Source organism: Nerophis ophidion, linkage group LG14 (assembly GCF_033978795.1).
Source record: "Nerophis ophidion isolate RoL-2023_Sa linkage group LG14, RoL_Noph_v1.0, whole genome shotgun sequence".
In the NCBI taxonomy this organism is placed as follows: domain Eukaryota; kingdom Metazoa; phylum Chordata; class Actinopteri; order Syngnathiformes; family Syngnathidae; genus Nerophis; species Nerophis ophidion.
In genome coordinates, this window is record NC_084624.1 from 42,395,425 (window position 1) to 42,417,154 (window position 21,730).

The following is a 21,730-nucleotide window of genomic DNA, read 5'->3' on the forward strand; positions in this document are numbered from 1 at the left end:
TCTGCACATTTTACCGGCGATGCTAAGGCAGACGTGGCACCGAGATGTATGGATAACCTGTGACACTCAATCGTTGGTTAGAAGGCGATCGCCCAATAGCATCAATAGCTATTCGCTCAATAGCTTCAGTTTCTTCTTCAATTTCGTTTTCCCTATCTGCCTCCATACTCCAACCATCCGTTTCAATACATGCGTAATCTGTTGAATCACTTATGCCGCTGAAATCCGGGTCTGAATCCAAGCTAATGTCGCTATATCTTGCTGTGCTATCCGCCATGTTGTTTGTATTGGCATCACTGGATGACGTCACAGGAAAATGGACGGTGGCTTCACAGATAGCGAAAAATCAGGCACTTTAAAGCTTTTTTTCGGGATATTCCATGATGGGTAAAATTTTGAAAAAAACTTCGAAAAATAAAATAAGCCACTGGGAACTGATTTTTATTGGTTTTAACCCTTCTGAAATTGTAATAATGTTGCCCTTTAAACATCACAGACACTCAACAACGGCACATTTGCGGATTATAATTACTGGTTTGCAAAAAACATTTTTAACCCAATTAGGTGAAGTTCGATAATCTCCCACGGCACACCAAACAATATCTCGCGGTTCACTAGTGTGCCGCGGCACAGTGGTTGAAAAACACTGTTCTATGGCATGTTCTCCCTTTGTTTATCTTTTTAATGTATAAAACCCACTTTTTTGTGTGTTTTCCAAACTCTTACGTTGTTTCAAAGTAAAGTTAAGCAAATATTCGTGTGCAGATTAAGTGTAGGCATCTGTGGGGGTGGGACCAAACCAGCTAACCTTTGACCCTTTCGTGCCTGTTCCATCTGTCTGCAGCGGGAGGCGTTACAGCCGCTGACCCTGTCATGGACTTCATACCAGGTGAGCACTTCCTGCCCTCTTTCTGGTGTTGGACCATTGAGATCCACTTCAAACAAGACATCCTCTCACTTTCATGTCCATGAATGAGGAATGCAAGTTAGCGAATATCGATGGTATCATATATCAATCAATCAATCAATGTTTATTTATATAGCCCCAAATCACAAATGTCTCAAAGGACTGCACAAATCATTACGACTACAACATCCTCGGAAGAACCCACAAAAGGGCAAGGAAAACTCACACCCAGTGGGCAGGGAGAATTCACATCCAGTGGGACGCCAGTGACGATGCTGACTATGAGAAACCTTGGAGAGGACCTCAGATGTGGGCAACCCCCCCCCCTCTAGGGGACCGAAAGCAATGGATGTCGAGCGGGTCTAACATGATACTGTGAAAGTTCAATCCATAGTGGCTCCAAGACAGCAGTGAGAGTCCCGTCCACAGGAAACCATCTCAAGCGGATCAGCAGCGTAGAGATGTCCCCAACCGATACAGGCGAGCGGTCCATCCTGGGTCCCGACGAGCGGTCCATCCTGGGTCTCGACTCTGGACAGTCAGTACTTCATCCATGGTCATCGGACCGGACCCCCTCCACAAGGGAGGGGGGGACATAGGAGAAAGAAAAGAAGCGGCAGATCAACTGGTCTAAAAAGGAGGTCTATTTAAAGGCTAGAGTATACAGATGAGTTTTAAGATGAGACTTAAATGCTTCTACTGAGGTGGCATCTCGAACTGTTACCGGGAGGGCATTCCAGAGTACTGGAGCCCGAACGGAAAACGCTCTATAGCCCGCAGACTTTTTTTGAGCTCTAGGAATCACTAATAAGCCGGAGTCTTTTGAACGCAGATTTCTTGCCGGGACATACGGTACAATACAATCGGCAAGATAGGATGGAGCTAGACCGTGTAGTATTTTATACGTAAGTAGTAAAACCTTAAAGTCACATCTTAAGTGCACAGGAAGCCAGTGCAGGTGAGCCAGTACAGGCGTAATGTGATCAAACTTTCTTGTTCTTGTCAAAAGTCTAGCAGCCGCATTTTGTACCAACTGTAATCTTTTAATGCTAGACATGGGGAGACCCGAAAATAATACGTTACAGTAATCGAGACGAGACGTAACAAACGCATGGATAATGATCTCGGCGTCTTTAGTGGACAAAATGGAGCGAATTTTAGCGATATTACGGAGATGAAAGAAGGCCGTTTTAGTATGTCATCTCGGATCATTTTATTCAACCCTCGGCCGTCACAGGAGAAAAAATGAGTTTCCCCAAGTCCATCTGGAGCTTGGGGTAGGGATCCAAGGTTTACACCTGGGAGTCAGGTTTCTTTAGGCATCAGCTTTCACACAAATCACATTTCTTCTCATTGTTGTTAGTCGCTAATTGCTAACAGGCAATGTTATCTTGCTATACTGTCACACCATCTCTATTGAAGGGTGATGCTGGACTGAGTTAGCGTTAATTGTTACATTTATGTCAGCAGAGGATTCAATCTGAGCTAATAGTACCATGTCTAGGCCCGCTTCACATCGTTTGAATACTGAAGAGTTGGACTAGGGCACGACACGATTCCATCATGCACATGTGCGGCGTAACTAAGTCATGGAAGGACAGGAATGTCATAGCATCTCGCTGGTTATTTATAATAATCACAATTTATACTAGATTTAGGGATGTAGTGGTTAGGGCTTTTTTTTAATATATCGATATTTTTAGGCCATGTCACGATACACCATATATATAAGTGTATTTATTAAAGTTATTAAGCAGTGGCACAAACATTCATGTCATTTCCAAAACAGAAAGTGCAAGATTGTCAAAGACATATTAAAAGAAGCTATAAGTGCACTTTTGTGCATGATGTCACTAAGATGACATATCAAAACAACACTAAATTTAAAGTGCACTTTTTGTACAGAACGCCACTACAATAGTTTAAAACAAATAAAAGTGCACGTTTGTGCATGATGTCACACAAGATACGGGAGCAAGATCTTGCAGAGCCGTTCGAAAGATTGACCTTATTTCTATTTTTGTTGTGTTTTCGCCGTCAATAAGGTGGTTCCATATCCTTGTGCTTTTTTGGGCAGACATATCTCCTTTTTTCTCATTTTCCCTCACTTAAAAAATAATAATTAAATAAGAGTAGGGAATGTGAGTGTGAAGGTTGTCTGTCTATCTGTGTTGGCCCTGGGATGAGGTGGCGACTTGTCCAGGGTGTACCCCGCCTTCCGCCCGATTGTAGCTGAGATAGGCGCCAGCGCCCCCCGCGACCCCAAAAGGGAATAAGCGGTAGAAAATGGATGGATGGATTTCCAATATTATCGGACTGCCGATATTATCGGCCAATAAATGCTTTAAAATGTAATAGCGGAAATTATCGGTATCGGTTTTTCAAAAAGTAAAATGTATTACTTTTTATAACGCCGCTGTGTACACGGACGTGGGGAAAATTACAGAGCGCCAATAAACCTTAAAGGCACTGCCTTTGCGTGCCGGCGCAGTCACATAATATCTATGGCTTTTCACAGACACAAGTGAATGCAAGGCATATTTGATCAACACCCATACATGTCACACTGAGGGTGGCCGTATAAACCACTTTAACACGGCACTCTTTCATCCATGATCCCGCACCCCCTGGTGCAGGTAGGACCTTCTCCTTTCTCTGCAACAGGCCACATTTTAAGTTCGAAAATGTCAGAGTTGGCCGAAGGAGCCATGACTATGGAAGAAGAGCGGGAAATGTTGTCAGTACAGAGAAAGCAGAAGAAGCCAAGATAAAGGTCATGCATCCCAATCTTGGAGCTAGACCAGGAGGTTCAGATTTTCTGAGAAAACGACTTCAGAAAGGGCTAAGGTATTTTGATTCTGGCGATTACAACATGGCCAAGGCCAAAATGAAGAATAAACACTTGCCATTAGCCCCAACAGAGAAGGCTCAGATCACAGGTGGTCACATCCCGACACCTCAGGACCTGCCTCAGAGAAAGACCTCTATTGCGACAAGCAAACTGGCTGAGAGATGAGTGTTTTTGTAGCTTTATTATAGCTCGGTATAGCTCGTTTGGTAGAGCGGCCGTGCCAGCAACTTGATGGTTCCAGGTTCGTTTCCCGCTTTGGCCATCCTAGTCACTGCCGTTGTGACCTTGGGCAAGACACTTTACCCACCTGCTCCCAGTGCCACCCACACTGGTTTGAATGGGACTTCGATGTTGGGTTTCACTATGTGAAGCGCTTTGAGTCACTAGAGAAAAGCGCTATATAGAATTCACAACACTGTTACAAATATGCGCCACACTGTGAACAAGAATGACAAACACATTTCGGGAGAACAGCCGCACCGTAACACAACATAAACACAACACAACAAATACGCAGTACCCCTTGCAGCACTAACTCTTCCGGGATGCTACATTATACACCCCCTGCTACCCTTTACCCCCCAATCCTCCACCTCAACTTCCTGATGATCTCTCAAGGAGAGCATGTCCCAAATTCCAAGCTGCTCTTTTGAGGCAAAAAAAATGCACTTTCTGACTTCAATAATAAATATGGCAGTACCATGTTGGCATTTTTTTCCATAACTTGAGTTGATTTATTTTGGAAAACCTTGTTACAATGTTTAATGCATCCAGCGGGGGGGCATCACAACAAAATTAGGCATAATAATGTGTTAATGATCCGTTTTACAAACTAAAGACAATAATGGTAGCCACAAAACTCTTTTGAAATTTTAAAATGTAATAAAACTGTATACAGAGTTGTTGTTTTGTTTTTTTGCTTTGTGCTATGTACAAGCCAGGGGTCTCAGACACGCGGTCCTCACCTTAATATGAAAATTTTGTGTTAGTGCGGCCCGCGAGATTTATATGAGTAACGCTTGACAGCATCACACTTGCTAACCTTCCCAATTTTGTGACTCCCGAATTTAAGGACAACTATTCTCTCGAATGTCTGCTGATTTTCCCCCAAACAACAATAACAAGGGCGTGAATTAATGGTGTTATCTTTACAACATGTATGAACAACTAGCCAGCCATGTCACATGTTAAATGTGGCTTCTACAGACACATATGAGTGACTGCAAAGCATACTTGTTCAACAGCCATACAGGTCTCACTGAGGGTGCCCATTTAAACAACTTTAACACTGTTACTAATATGCGCCACACTGTGAACCCACACTAAACAAAAATGACAAACACATTTCGAGAAAACATCCGCACTATAAGACAACATAAACACAACATAACAAATACCCAGAATCCCATGCATCCCTAACTCTTCCGGGCTACATTATACAACACACACCCCTCACCCCTCCCTCCGTGCGTCAGTTGGGGGGGGCGGGGTTTGGTGGTAAAGGGGGTGTATAAAGTAACCCGTAAGCGTTAAGGATGCATGGGATTCTGGGTATTTGTTCTGTTGTGTTTATGTTGTGTTTATGTTGTGTTACAGAGCGGATGTTCTCCAGAAATGTGTTTGTTATTCTTGTTTGGTGTGAGTTCACAGTGTGGCGCATATTAGTAAGAGTGTTAAAGTCGTTTATATCACAACCCTCAGTGGAACCTGTATGGCTGTTGACCAAGTATGCCTTGCAGTCGCTTATGTATGTTAACAGATACCGCATAATATATGTGGCCGGCCGGCACTCAGATAGCATGGTATAAAAGTGGGCGCCACGAAATGTTGTCGAGGACGGCACGCAAATAGCATAGTTTAAAAGCTGGCGCGATGACACGTTTTAGAAGACGTTTAATGCATTGCCATCACGGCACGCCCTCAATATTGTTGTCCGGGTGAAAATTGCAGAATATTTACACCGGGAGATTTCTGGCAGAGGCACTGAAATCCGGAATCCTTCCGGGAAGTATCGGGGGAGTCGGCAAGTATGCAGCTGAGCCACATCAGAGTGATCAAAGAGCCGCATGCGGGTCCGGAGCCGCGGGGTGCTGACCCCTGGTATTTACGGTATCGGTTGATATCGGAATCGGTAATTAAGAGTTGGACAATATCGGATATCGGCAAAAAAGCCATTATTGGACATCTCTACATAACAGCATTATTCAATACAGAAAAAAATACACACATAATAAGAGTTCAATCTATATATGTGTATAAAAAGTATGAATAAAACGACAATACATCCATCCATCCATCATCTTCCGCTTATTCGCTGTCGGGTCGCGGGGGCAACAGCCTAAGCAGGGAAACCCAGACTTCCCTCTCCCCAGCCACTTCGTCTAGCTCTTCCCGGGGTATCCCGAGGCGTTCCCAGGCCAGCCGGGAGACATAGTCTTCCCAACGTGTCCTGGGTCTTCCCCATGGCCTCCTACCGGTTGGACGTGCCCTAAACACCTCCCTAGGGAGGCGTTCGGGTGGCATCCTGACCAGATGCCCGAACCACCTCATCTGGCTCATCTCGATGTGGAGGAGCAGCGGCTTTACTTTGAGTTCCTCCCGGATGGCAGAGCTTCTCACCCTATCTCTAAGGGAGAGCCCCGCCACACGGCGGAGGAAACTAATTTCGGCCGCTTGTACCCGTGATCTTATCCTTTCGGTCATGACCCAAAGCTCATGACCATAGGTGAGGATGGGAACGTAGATCGACCGGTAAATTGAGAGCTTTGCCTTCCGGCTCAGCTCCTTCTTCACCACAACGGATCGGTACAACGTCCGCATTACTGAAGACGCCGCACCGATCCGCCTGTCGATCTCACGATCCACTCTTCCCTCAGTCGTGAACAAGACTCCTAGGTACTTGAACTCCTCCACTTGGAGCAGGGTCTCCTCCCCAACCCGGAGATGGCACTCCACCCTTTTCCGGGCGAGAACCATGGACTCGGACTTGGAGGTGCTGATTCTCATTCCGGTCGCTTCACACTCGGCTGCGAACCGATCCAGTGAGAGCTGAAGATCCCGGCCAGATGAAGCCATCAGGATCACATCATCTGCAAAAAGCAGAGACCTAATCCCGCGGCCACCAAATCGGGACCCCTCAACGCCTTGACTGCGCCTAGAAATTCTGTCCATAAAAGTTATGAACAGAATCGGTGACAAAGGACAGCCTTGGCGGAGTCCAACCCTCACTGGAAATGTGTTCGACTTACTGCCGGCAATGCGGACCAAGCTCTGGCACTGATCGTACAGGGAACGGACCGCCACAATAAGACAGTCCGATACCCCATACTCTCTGAGCACTCCCCACAGGACTTCCCGAGGGACACGGTCGAATGCCTTCTCCAAGTCCACAAAGCACATGTAGACTGGTTGGGCAAACTCCCATGCACCCTCAAGAACCCTGCCGAGAGTATAGAGCTGGTCCACAGTTCCACGACCAGGACGAAAACCACACTGTTCCTCCTGAATCCGAGGTTCGACTATCCGGCGTAGCCTCCTCTCCAGTACACCTGAATAAACCTTACCGGGAAGGCTGAGGATCCCGCGATAGTTGGAACACACCCTCCGGTCCCCCTTCTTAAAGAGAGGGACCACCACCCCGGTCTGCCAATCAAGAGGTACCGCCCCCGATGTCCACGCGATGCTGCAAAGTCTTGTCAACCAAGACAGCCCCACAGCAATACACGACAATACATATTAGGACATAATAAAAATGTGAATACAAAATTGTACTACCCGACCTTGTGTGTTTTTGCTTAAGCTACTTTACGTATTCACATCAGAACAATAAAGCAGAAACATTTATCTAAATGCAGCAAGGTTTTCTTTGACTGACTCATTTACTAGTTTAGTTGCCAATTATACCACACGTGCACGTACAGCATGAGCAATGGCATAAAAAAATGGCTCCCAAGCTAACAGCTCGAAAACTCGAATCTGCTCTTCGTTCACTTAAAACTGCCCTTTTTATGGACTTGATTCATTCGCAAACGTCAAAACTTCTAGCCCTTACAATAGTGTGCATATTTAATGTTCCTATTGCAGGTGATTGACGACACCTGCCAGAGTACTATGAATTACGCAAAATAACCCTCCGAGGAGCACGGAGCGTCCCTTCGTTCAACCCTGCCTTTTTTTTTTAGAGGCGAATAGTAAAGGAGCCAGAACTGACAGGCGGTCGAAGAACGTCTGACAGAACAAAGAAAAAGAAAGATGGAAGAGGTGCACAAAATGCAAAAGACAGAGAGAAGCGGTGAGAAGGTTGCATTAAGAGCTGGAGCCAACACACGAAGGCCTCCTGGGTCTCAATTAGTGCGGCCAAAACTTGGTGTGAAGAGTGAAGACGGCTCACTTTGGGCGGGCCGGCGGCTCCCAGGCTCATCTCTGCATCCTATTAGCCTCTCATCACACAAAGGGGCCTTTTACACCAACCTCTTTTTTTTTTTCCTGGACGTTGATAATAGTTGACAACAAGTGGGAAGCATTTGAAATTGTAGACATCTAAAAAGAAATGCTGAGTGTAAACATGATTCACAGTTGTGCTGTTTACTCCATCATGGAGTACATTTACTTTTACAGCAGTGGTCCCCAACCACTGGTCCGCGGACCAGTACCTGTCTGTGATGCAAGAAAACATTAAATTTATAAACGACTGCATTTTCTTCGACTTAACTTTCGCCTGTCCCACTAGACCAGGGGTCGGCAACCTAAAATGTTAAAAGAGCCCTATTGGACCAAAAATCCAAAAACAAATCCAACTGGAGCCTAAAAAAAATAAAAGCCATATTATCTTGCCGATTGTCCCGGCAAGAAATCTGCGTTCAAAGGACTCCGGCTTATTAGTGATTCCCAAAGCCCAAAAAAAGTCTGCGGGCTATAGAGCATTTTCCGTTCGGGCTCCAGTACTCTGGAATGCCCTCCCGGTAACAGTTCACGATGCCACCTCAGTAGAAGCATTTAAGTCTCACCTTAAAACTCATTTGTATACTCTAGCCTTTAAATAGACTCCCTTTTTAGACCAGTTGATCTGCCGTTTCTTTTCTTTTTCTTCTATGTCCCACTCTCCCGTGTGGAGGGGGTCCGGTCCGATCCGGTGGCCATGTACTGCTCGCCTGTGTATCGGCTGGGGACATCTCTGCGCTGCTAGTCCGCCTACGCTTGGGATGGTTTCCTGCTGGCTCCGCTGTGAACGGGACTCTCGCTGCTGTGTCTTGGATGCTCTTTGGACTGGACTCTCGCGACTGTGTTGGATCCATTGTGGATTGAACTTTCACAGTATCATGTTAGATCCGCTCGACATCCATTGCTTTCCTCCTCTCCAAGGTTCTCATAGTCATTATTGTCACCAATGTCCCACTGGGTGTGAGTTTTCCTTGCCCTTATGTGGGCCTACCGAGGATGTCGTGGTGGTTTGTGCAGCCCTTTGAGACACTAGTGATTTAGGGCTATATAAGCAAACATTGATTGATTACATACATGTAGTGTGTCATGAGATATAAATTGAATTATGAGGACTTAAAGGAAACTAAATGAGCTCAAATATAGCTACAAATGAGGCATATGTAGATACAGCTAGCCTAAATAGCTTGCAGTCGTGCACTGACCAAATATGTCTGATTAGCACTCCAAACAAGTCAATAAAATCAACAAAACTCACTGTGACGGGTTTCCAGCCGTCCTCGTGTGTGGTGCAGTGCCGATCGATACAGGACGCATCATAGCAGGTTTGACTCGTTTATTCTTTCAACAAACCGCATGTCTTGCCAGTCTGTCGCGCCAATTTCTGGCTTGCTGGCTCTTCCTGCTCGTCCGGGGGCTGCGTCTGCTTCGGGGGGCTAATCTTTCTCTCGGTCGATCTCGTCGCTCTCGTGGTCGTTGTGGTCGGGTGGTTCCTCTCCTACTTCTGCCACGATTGCTCCTCCCTCTCCATTTTTATGCTGCAGCAGAAGATGTAACGATTGAGCGCAGGTGTGTGGTGTACGCACCTGACGCTGATGGCTGCAGTGTCGCTCCAGGCGTGCCGAAAAGGGGGGGTAAAGGAGACAAATTCTAGGGGCCCATGATGGAGGGGGGCCCAGAGAGACCCCTAATGATGATGAAATTATGTGTTGGGGGCCCTGTGAAGATTCTTTTCATGGGGCCCAAAATCCCTAGCGGCGCCCCTGGCCGCCGTCATGGTCAGGACAACCATTTGCCGTGTCCCGCTGTCGGCTCGTTGGCTCTGCCTCTCCACATTCACCTTTGTGCATCCATGCACAATGTTAAAAGTTTGGTGGACAAAATGAGACATAAAAACAGGTGGCATAAAACATGTCTTAGAAAGTCAGTGAAAGTTCTACATGTAAACAAGCTAGGGTGAGTTCAAAGACCGCCAAAATTAGTAGGACAAAACGGCGCTGGCCAAATACTCGAATCAGTGAAGCATGTTTAATGTAAACAGTGTGCTTTATAACAATTAAGGAGGTTTGTGTCATGTTTGTCCTCCTACTGAAACCAAATTAAAACCAAAAAATATGTTTTTTTCCCCTCATCTTTTTCCATTTTTCATATATTTTTGAAAAAGTTAGAGAGACCCACTAGGGCGGCGCTAAAGAGCTGCATGCGGCTCCAGAGATGGGATTGCCGACCCCCGCACTCGACGCACCAATTGCTGCAAGGTGGTCTGGGTATTTGTTCTGTTGTGTTACGGTGCGGATGTTCTCCCGAAATGTGTTTGTCATTCTTGTTTGGTGTGGGTCAACAGTGTGGCACATATTTGTAACAGTGTTAAAGTTGTCTATACGGCCACCCTCAATGTGGCCTGTATGGCTGTTGACCAAGTAGGCCTTGCATTCACTTGTGTGCGTGAAAAGCTGCAGAATGTATGTGACTGGGTCGGCATGCAAAAAGGTTTATTGGCACTCTGTACTTCTCCGTACGTCCATGTACACAGCAGCGTTTTTAAAAGTCAGAAATTGTACTTTTTTAAACCGATACCGATAATTTCCGATGTTACATTTTAAAGCATTTATCGGCCGATAATATCGGACTGCCGATATTATCGGACATCCCTTCAAAAAGCATTGAATAAAATAAAAGCATTAAAGATTCAGAGCCAGTTCAATAAGATGGGTTTTGAAGGTACGCAGGTTAGCGCAGTTACTTGATGTTTCTCAAGGAAATCCTAAATGTACTTGCTCCACAACTGGTGTAGAGTGTGGGAACTTTTTCTTGGACATTTCGTTCCATTTTAAGTTTTTTCTCGGAGCCACACCCGCATGTTGGTGACGCCACGCCCTTTCCCTGTCACGCTCCTGATCCCAAACACGTGTGTTGTCTGGAGGGGTTTCGTGGAGGAAAACGCCCTCCGGCAGCATCTCCGTCTCTCCACTAATGCATCTGCAGGAGGATTTCGTTTGGTGCATGCCCCCTTTCCCTCCCTTCTCCTTTTTTCTGTGGAAATAGCTGTGGATTATTGATGTTACAAGCAGACCCTTCCTCAAGCTGCTGGAAAAAGAGCCTGAAAGCAGCACAGAAACAGGATGTTGAGTCTTTGTCCAGTCGGTTGTAAAATACAAGCACAGCAGATGTATAGTCAGTCATTATATGTACTGTATGTTTAGTCTAAACCATCATTTCGTTACATCCAATACATCATCCATCCAACATTCTGCTATCCTGATAGCGTGGTGGGTGTCCGTCATGTCATAGCTGTTTCCCAGCCAAACATGGCCACACTATATAGTGCTCCAGCTTCCAGTGTGTAACCACCAGTCTCTTTCCTCTGGGTTGCAGAATACTTGTGGTTCGCCTGCAACTTTGACTTCGCCTCCTTCTGCGGTTGGACCACGGAAACGCGCTCCGGCGCAGAGTGGCTCATCCAGACCAGCGGCGCTCCGACCGCACACAGACTGCCGACTCTCGACCACACGGGTAAGATGTGTGTTCGCACACTGAGTTTGTTGCAGCAGCTTTTTAACAAGAATTCCAAACAAAACCATCCCATGTAAAATCAATCAATCAATCAATGTTTATTTATATAGCCCCAAATCACAAATGTCTCAAAGGACTGCACAAATCATTACGACTACAACATCCTCGGAAGAACCCACAAAAGGGCAAGGAAAACTCACACCCAGTGGGCAGGGAGAATTCACATTCAGTGGGACGCCAGTGACAATGCTGACTATGAGAAACCTTGGAGAGGACCTCAGATGTGGGCAACCCCCCCCCCTCTAGGGGACCGAAAGCAATGGATGTTGAGCGGGTCTAACATGATACTGTGAAAGTTCAATCCATAGTGGCTCCAAGACAGCAGTGAGAGTCCCGTCCACAGGAAACCATCTCAAGCGGATCAGCAGCGTAGAGATGTCCCCAACCGATACAGGCGAGCGGTTCATCCTGGGTCCCGACGAGCGGTCCATCCTGGGTCTCGACTCTGGACAGTCAGTACTTCATCCATGGTAAAATGTCCACCATGTTGGAAGAAACGCTTCAGTTCATAATAATCCAGCATACAACGTTGACAAGCACTCAGAAGTGTAACAGTACATGGATTTGGATCTCTAACAGGGCTGTCTAAGTTCAATCAATCAATCAATCAATGTTTACTGATATTGTCCTAAACCACTAGTGTCTCAAAGGGCTGCACAAACCACAACACAAACCACTACGACATCCTCGTTGGCCCACATAAGGGCAAGGAAAACTCACACCCAGTGGGACATCGGTGACAATAATGACCCAGTGGGACGTCGGTGACAATAATGACTATGAGAACCTTGGAGAGGACGAAAGCAATGGATGTCGAGCGGGTCTAACATGATACTGTGAAAGTTCAATCCATAATGGATCCAACACAGCCGCGAGAGTTCAAGTTGAAGGCCTACTGAACCCCACCACTACCCACCACGCAGTCTGATAGTTTATATATCAATGATGAAATATTAACATTGCAACACATGCCAATACGGCCTTTTTAGTTTACTAAATTGCAATTTTAAATTTCCCGGGAGTTTCGTCTTGAAAACGTTGTGTAATGATGACGTGTACGCAAGACGTCACAGGGTTTAAGGAAAAATAAGCGCTCCGCACACACGCAGCTAAAAGTCGTCTGCTTTAATCGCATAATTACACAGTATTTTGGAGATCAGTGTTGCTGAATCTTTTGCAATTTGTTCAATTAATATAATTTCAGTAGGCCTTTATGCCTACTGAAATGAGATTTTCTTATTTAAACGGGGATATCAGGTCCATTCTATGTGTCATACTTGATCATTTTGCGATATTGCCATATTTTTGCTGAAAGGATTTAGTAGAAAACATCGACTATAAAGTTCGTAACTTTTGGTCGCTAATAAAAAAGCCTTGCCTGTACCGGAAGTAGCAGACGATGTGCGCGTGACGTCACGGGTTGTGGAGCTCCTCACATCCTCACATTGTTTACAATCATGGCCACCAGCAGCGAGAGCGTTTCGGACCGAGAAAGCGACGATTTCCCCATTAATTTGAGCGAGGATGAAAGATTTGTGGATGAAGATAGTGAGAGTAAAGCACTAGGAAGAAAAAAAAAAAGAGAGGGCAGTGGGAGCGATTCCGATGTTACTAGACACATTTACTAGGATAATTCTGGAAAATCCCTTATCTGCTTATTGTGTTACTAGTGTTTTAGTGAGATTATATAGTCGTACCTGAAAGTCGGAGGGGTGTGGTGACTGCCAGTGTCTCTGAGGGAAGCCACGGAGGAGGCAACAGAGTCGCAGCTGCCTCTTTGACAGCTGCAGGAGGAACGACACAAGCTCCGCTCATGTCTACGGTAAGAGCCGACTTATTACCGCAATTTTCTCACCGAAACCTGCCTGTTGACATGTGGTAGAGAACCATGTTCGCTTGACCGCTCCGTTCCATATTAAAGCAGACTACTTTTAGCCGTGATCGGTGCTGGAAGAACATGTCCACTACAACCCGTGACGTCACGCACACGCGTCATCATTCCGCGACGTTTTCAACAGGATACTTCGCGGGAAATTTCAAATTGCAATTTAGTAAACTAAACCGGCCGTATTGGCATGTGTTGCAATGTTAATATTTCATCATTGATATATAAACTATCCGACTGCGTGGTCGGTAGTAGTGGGTTTCAGTAGGACTTTAAAGCTTCTCCATAAACAAACAACCTCACGTTTTCTTCACCTGTGACTAACTGTAGGCATCCACATGGACTGTGTCAAACAGGAAGTGATATTTTATAATAATAATAATACATTTTACTTATAATGCGCCTTTCTGGGCACTCAAGGACACCGTACAAAATCAAAACAATAAAATCAATTGGATAAAAACAACAACGAAGATGAATAAGATTTACAATGAATAAGCAGTCAGGAATAGGTGTGTTTTATAGAGGATTAGGCAGCCTTCAGAGATGGGAAATCATTCATGTAATGTTTTTACATAAGCTTGCAGCTTTGAAAAGGCTCACCTCACCTTGACGTTACCACAGCTTGAATAAAAGAAAAATAGATGTGAAAGGTCAAGTCATATCCTGAGTGGCGCTTTGGGGAAAATCCTTGAATTTGAGCGTAAGTAGAAAGATGACAAAAGAGATGGAAAGGTGAACTGAAATGAAACGTTTTTGATAAAACATTCTCCAGGTGTCAAGGTGAAGGGAAAAAAGTGTTAAAATAAGGAGAATATGTGTAGAAAGTAAGAAGCAATGTCGGTGTTTGCTTTTTTTGGAATGACATCTTATCATTCACGATTCTAATTTGAGACAAACACTAATATGTTTATCTTTTTTTACGCATTCTAATTTGTAAATAAACACTATAAAAACTTGCCTATTAAGCGCTCTAAAAACCTCCATCAATTTTTTTATATAACGATACACGATGTAATTATATATGTGATGTAGTAACAAGCACATCCACAATAACATGTAGTATTTACGTATTTTGCTCATTTGAAGCATACAGCGGCGTATTAAGTCCACATTTCCTTCAACAACAACAACAACTAATACTAATAATGGCAGACTTCATGAGAGACAACAATGACGACTTTGGGACTGCAGATGGGTGACCGGTGCAATGGATGCCGAGTGGATAGCGTTACTAATGTGAGAGTCCAGTCCATAGTGGGGCCAATCAATGACTACTTAGTGACAAATGGCAATCCACAACTTTATATTTTTGAGCCTGAATATACGGAGGATGGCTACAAGCTTTAGAAGCTGAGACTAACTAAACTATGAACACAATAAAACATTCACTTACTCTACAATGTCTGCTCTCATTGGGATGCCAACTTAGACTTAGACTTAGACTTCCTGTTTATTGTCATTCAAATTACAGTACAGATAAGAACAACTTTGTGTTGCATTAGCCTATGGTAGTGCAGGATAAAAAAATCAATAAGGTGCAGATATAAATTAGTAGATTACTGTACAGATAAATATATTGCACTTTTGCATATGCATTCACATTTATGGATGTATGTTATATTGTCTTTATATTCCGGAGAGTTAATCCATTTTGGGGGGGAATTGAAGGGATTATTATGATGCATTCAAGAGTCTTACAGCCTGAGGAAAGAGGCTGTTACAGAACCTGAAGGTTCTGCTTCGGAGGCTGCGAAACCTCTTTCTAGAGTCCAGCAGTGAAAACAGTCCTTGGTGGGGGTGAGAGGGGTCTCTGCAGATTTTCTGAGCCCTGGTCAGGCAGCAGCTTTTTGCGATCTCCTGGATAGGAGGAAGAGGAGTCCTGATAATCTTTTCCGCTGTCCTCACCGCTCTCTGCAGTTATATAGCCCTAAATCACGAGTGTCTCAAAGGGCTGCACAAGCCACAACGACATCCTCGGTTCAGGACTCACATCATGGCAAGGAAAAACTGAACCCAACAATGACAAACCTTGGAGAGGACCGCAGATGTGGGGACCCCCCCAGAGCGACCTGTGCAATGGACGTTGAGTGGATCTCGCATAATATTGTGAGAGTCCAGTCCATAGTGGATCTACCATAATAGTTAGAGTCCAGTCCAGCATGGGCCATCCCGAGCGGAGACAGGTCAGCAGCGCAGAGATTTCCCCAATCGATGCACAGGCGAGCGGTCCACCTCGGGTCCCGACTCTGGACAGCCAGCACTTCATCCATGGCCACCGAACCTGTGCCCCCACCGAACCACCTCATCTGGCTCCTCTCGATGTGAAGGAGCAGCGGCTTTACTTTGAGTTCCTCCCGGATGGCAGAGCTTCTCACCCTATCTCTAAGGGAGAGCCCCCCCACACGGCGGAGGAAACTCATTTCGGACGCTTGTACCCGTGATCTTATCCTTTCGGTCATGACCCAAAGCTCATGACCATAGGTGAGGATGGGAACGTAGATCGACCGGTAAATTGAGAGCTTTGCCTTCCGGCTCAGCTCCTTCTTCACCACAACGGATCGGTACAACGTCCGCATTACTGAAGACGCCGCACCGATCCGCCTGTCGATCTCACGATCCACTCTTCCCTCACTCGTGAACAAGACTCCTAGGTACTTGAACTCCTCCACTTGGGGCAGGGTCTCCTCCCCAACCCGGAGAAAATGAATGGATGGATATAAACTATCAGACTGCGTGGTGGGTAGTAGTGGGTTTCAGTAGGCCTTTAAAAGCCTGCCTTCTCTGTCCTTTACTTACTCTGTCCTGTGCTGCCCCCTGCAGGACGAGTGGGGAATTACATCTACATGCATCTGAGCGACTCCTGGGTGACGAGCGGCGGAGAAGAGGAGAGAGTGGCGAGGCTGTCCAGTCTGCCCGTCACGGCCCCGGATGCTCACCTCTGCGTGTCGTTCTGGTACCACATGGCGGGCCAGCACCCCGGGGTGCTGCACATCAGACAGGACAAGGAGAAAGAGGAGCAGTGGGGAAGCATCCTGTGGACCGTCAGTGGCCACCAGGGGGCGCGGTGGAGGGAAGGACGGGTTCTACTGCCCAGATCCGGTGACCCTTACAGAGTATGTCTGGTCTGGCTTTTATGTTGCTGTCTGCACGGGAAGTCTGAACCGTGTGGTGTCTCCAGGTGGTGGTGGAGGGCGTGGCCGACAGACGCAGCACAGGACATATCGCTGTGGACGACATCCAGGTTCTGGACGGACTCAACAGTGACTTCTGTAAAGGTATTTCTTCATGTACAGCAGTGGTCCCCAACCTTTTTGTACCCGCGGACCGGTCAACGCTTAATAATTTATCCCGCGGCCCGGTGGGGGGCGGGTGTGTGGTGGTGGTGGTGGGGGGCGGGGGGGGTCCTTTTTTTCTTTTTTTTTTTTTTCTTCTTTGTCATTAAAAAGGGACGTTTTTGTCATGAAAAGGGGAGGTTTTTGTGGTTGGTGCACTAATCGTAAGTGTATATTGTGTTTTTTTATGTTCCATCCATCCATTTTCTACCGCTTATTCCCTTTCGGGGTCGCGGGGGGCGCTGGCGCCTATCTCAGCTACAATCGGGCGGAAGGCGGGGTACACCCTGGACAAGTCGCCACTTCATCACAGGGCCAACACAGATAGACAGACAACATTCACACTCACATTCACACACTAGGGCCAATTTAGTGTTGCCAATCAACCTATCCCCAGGTGCATGTTGATTTAATTTAAAAAAATATATATATATATATTTTTTTTTTTAAACTTTGGGGACCACTGACGTACAGCACTGCAGTTTTTTCATTCACTTTCCCTGGTTCTTGTTGTCTTTTCCACTCGTGGCTTTCTTCAGCTCTAATATGGTTTGGTAACACTTTAGTATGGGGAACATATTCACCATTAAGTAGTTGCGTATTAATATGCAAATTAGTAACATATTGGCTCTTAATTAGTCATTGTTAAGTACTTATTCATGCATTTTCTGCATGGCCTTATTACACAACCTAACACTCTAACCCAGGGGTCACCAACCTTTTTGAAACCAAGAGCTACTTCTTAGGTACTGATTAATGCGAAGGGCTACCAGGTTGATACACACTTAAATAAATTGCCAGAAATAGCCAATTTGCTCAATTTACCTTTAACTTTATGTATTATTAATAATTAATGACATGTTTTAAATAGGGCTTCACGGTGGCAGAGGGGTTAGTGCGTCTGCCTCATAATACGAAGGTCCTGCAGTCCTGGGTTCAAATCCAGGCTCGGGATCTTTCTGTGTGGAGTTTGCATGTTCTCCCCGCGAATGCGTGGGTTCCCTCCGGGTACTCTGGCTTCCTCCCACTTCCAAAGACATGCACCTGGGGATAGGTTGATTGGCAACACTAAATTGGCCCTAGTGTGTGAATGTTGTCTGTCTATCTGTGTTGGCCCTGCGATGAGGTGGCGACTTGTCCAGGGTGTACCCCGCCTTCCGCCCGATTGTAGCTGAGATAGGCGCCAGCGCCCCCCGCGACCCCGAAAGGGAATAAGCGGTAGAAATGGATGGATGTTTTAAATAGGTTAAAATCCAATCTGGACTTTGTTAGAATATATAACAAATTGGACCAAGCTATATTTCTAACAAAGACAAATCTCTTCTAGATTTTCCAGAACAAAAATTTTAAAATAAATTCAAAAGACTTTGAAATAAGATTTAAATTGGATTCTACAGATTTTCTAGATTTGCCAGAATCATTTTTATGAATTTTAATCTTAAAAGTAAGTTTGAAGAAATATTTCACAAATATTCTTCGTCGTAAAAACAGAAGCTAAAATGAAGAATTAAATTAAAATGTATTTATTATTCTTTACAATAAAAAAAAATATTTACTTGAACATTGATTTAAATTGTCAGGAAAGAAGAGGAAGGAATTTAAAAGGTAAAAAGGTATATGTGTTTAAAAATCCTAAAATCATTTTTAAGGTTGTATTTTTTCTCTAAAATTGTCGTTCTGAAAGTTATAAGAATCTAAGTAAAAAAAAAAAAAAAAGGAATTTATTTAAACAAGTGAAGACCAAGTCTTTGAAATATTTTCTTGGATTTTGTCTCTCTTAGAATTACCAGGTAGTCCGTAAGGACCAGATGAGTAGCCCGCTCAGGTAAATTGGCCTGTTCTAAAAATAGCTCAAATAGCAGCACTTACCAGTGAGCTGCCTCTATTTTTTAAATTATATTTATTTACTAGCAAGCTGGTCTCGCTTTGCTCGACATTTTTAATTCTAAGAGAGACAAAACTCAAATAGAATTGTAAAATCCAAGAAAATATTTTAAAGACTTGGTCTACACTTGTTTAAATAAATGTATTTATTTTTTTACTTTGCTTTTTGTAACTTCCAGAAAGACAATTTTAGACAAAAAATAAAACAATTAAAAAGGTTTTTAGGATTTTTAAACACATATACCTTTTTACCTTTTAAAGTCTTTCCTCTTCTTTCCTGACAATTTAAATCAGTGTTCAAGTATTTTTTTTAAATTGTAAATAGTAATAAATACATTTTAATTGAATTCTTCATTTTTGCTTCTGTTTTTTTGACGAAGAATATTTGTGGAATATTTCTTCAAACGTATTATGATTAAAATTCAAAAAAATTATTCTGGCAAATCTAGAAAAATCTGTAGAATCAAATTTAAATCTTATTTCAAAGTGGATTTTAACCTATTTAAAATATGTCATCAAAATTCTAAAATTAATCTTAATCAGGAAAAATTACTAATGATGTTCCATAAATTATTTTTTAAATTGTTTCAAAAAGATTCGAATTAGCTAGTTTTTCTCTTCATTTTTTGGGGTTGAATTTTAAATAGTCGAAATTGAAGATAAACTATGTTTCAAAATTGAATTGTATTTTTTTTTTCATGTTTTCTTCTCTTTTAACCCGTTCAATTAAGTGTTTTTTTCATAATTTGTTGTCTACAAAAAACCTTCAGTAAACGGAAAAAAAATGTACGACGGAATGACAGACAGAAATACCCATTTTTTTTTAAATATATAGATTTATTTATTAAAGGTAAATTGAGCAATTCGGCTATTTCTGGCAATTTATTTAAATAAATGGGTTAAATGGGTTGTACTTGTATAGCGCTTTTCTACCTTCAAGGTACTCAAAGCGCTTTGACACTACTTCCACATTTACCCATTCACACACACATTCACACACTGATGGAGGGAGCTGCCATGCAAGGCGCCAACCAGCACCCATCAGGAGCAAGGGTGAAGTGTCTTGCTCAGGACACAACGGACGTGACGAGGTTGGTTCTAGGTGGGATTTGAACCAGTGACCCTCGGGTTGCGCACGGCCACTCTCCCACTGCGCCACGCCGTCCCATTTAAGTGTGTATCAAACTGGTAGCCCTTCGCATTAATCAGTACCCAAGAAGTAGCTCTTGGTTTCAAAAAGGTTGGTGACCCCTGCATTAAATACTTATTAATGCCTTATTCTGCTTGGCCTTATTATGCAACCTAACTGTAACCCTAACCCTATTTATTAAGTACATATTAATGCCTTATTCTGCGTTGCCTTATGATACAACCTAACCCTCTAACCCTAACCAAATACCTCTAAATTAAGTCTTTTTTACTTACAATATGTTCCCCTAGTGTCCAAATAACTCTAAACTAAGTGTTTGTTACTTTAGAATATGTTCCCCATACTAAAGTGTAAGCTATGGTTTTATAATCAGGTGTAACAGCGCCCCCTGTTGCTCTGCCTTTGATGTGTGTGTCTTGTTGTTCACTTTCATTGACTCTTTGTCTTCTTTAGATCCGGAAGTTTCTCCATCTCCGCCCACTGAGATCTTCATCTTACGTAAGTGTTTCTCATATACAGTCATGGTCGAAAGTTTGCATACACTTGTAAAGAACATAATAATAATAATAATTTTTTTTTTTAAAATTACATTCGTAACACACTTTACATTTGTTAAAATCTCAAAGTGCTACAAAGTATAAAAATAAATAAATAAGAATAGAAACTTAGAATATATAATAAAAAACTTAAAATAGAAATGAAAACATAACACACACTTATGAGCGGTATAGCTCGGTTGGTAGAGCAGCCGTGCCAGCAACTTCAGGGTTCCAGGTTCGATCCCCGCTTCCGCCATCCTAGTCACTGCCGTTGTGTCCTCGGGCAAGACACTTTACCCACCTGCTCCCAGTGCCACCCACACTGCTTTAAATGTAACTTAGATATTGTGTTTCTCTCTTTCTCTTTCTCTTTTATATTTATATAGCGCTTTTCTCTAGTGACTCAAAGCGCTTTCACATAGCTTTTCACTATGTAAGGCGCTTTGAGTCACTAGATAAAATGTTCAAAAAACAGAAACATAGATAAAGATAGAAATGAAAATATTGGATAAAACAGATAGGCAAGCAGTGTATTTAAAAACAAGAAGGCAGAGAAATTACATAAAAGCTGTGCTAAAAAGGTGGGTTTTTAGTCCCTTCTTAAAACTGTCGACCGACTGTGGGGCTCTAAAATGATCGGTAATGTCATAGCTGTCTTTTGAGTTTCCAATAATTTCTACAACTCTTAATTTTTGTGATAGAGTGATTGGAGCACATACTTGTTGCTCACAAAAATATTCATGAAGTTTGGTTCTTTTCTGTTTCATCTGAAATCACATGGGGAAAATAAGACCTTCTGGAGGAAAGTTCTGTGGTCGGATTAAACAAACATTGAGCTGTCTGGCTGCAATACCCAGCAATATATCTGGAGAAGAAAAGTTGAGGCCTTTAATCCCAGGAACACTATGCCTACCGTCAAGCATGGTGGTAGTATTATGCTATGGGCCTGTTTTTCTGCCAATGGAACTGGTGCTTGACAGAGAGTAAATGGGACAATAAAAAAGGAGGATTACCTCCAAATTCTTCAGAACTAACTAAAATCATCAGCCCGGAGGTTAGGTCTTGGGCGCAGTTGGGTGTTCCAACAGGACAATGACCCCAAACACACATCAAAAGTGGTAAAGGAATGGTTAAATCGGGCTGGATGTAAGGTTTTAGAATGGCCTTCC

At 43.8% G+C, this 21,730-nt stretch overlaps 1 protein-coding gene across 2 annotated transcripts in view; it reads left to right on the forward strand.

Annotated features, from left to right (window-relative positions):
- The window catches only part of LOC133568697 (neuropilin-1a-like), a 184,109-nt gene that overhangs the window by 158,486 nt on the left and 3,893 nt on the right, over nucleotides 1–21,730 (forward strand). The window contains exons 13-17 of one of the 2 annotated variants that reach the window (XM_061920789.1): nucleotides 845–889; nucleotides 11,571–11,708; nucleotides 16,477–16,769; nucleotides 16,835–16,931; nucleotides 20,476–20,520. In XM_061920789.1, coding sequence (XP_061776773.1) covers nucleotides 845–889; nucleotides 11,571–11,708; nucleotides 16,477–16,769; nucleotides 16,835–16,931; nucleotides 20,476–20,520 — 618 coding nt within the window. The remainder of the gene's footprint in view (nucleotides 1–844; nucleotides 890–11,570; nucleotides 11,709–16,476; nucleotides 16,770–16,834; nucleotides 16,932–20,475; nucleotides 20,521–21,730) is intronic. The other variant, XM_061920790.1, reaches the window with a different exon arrangement.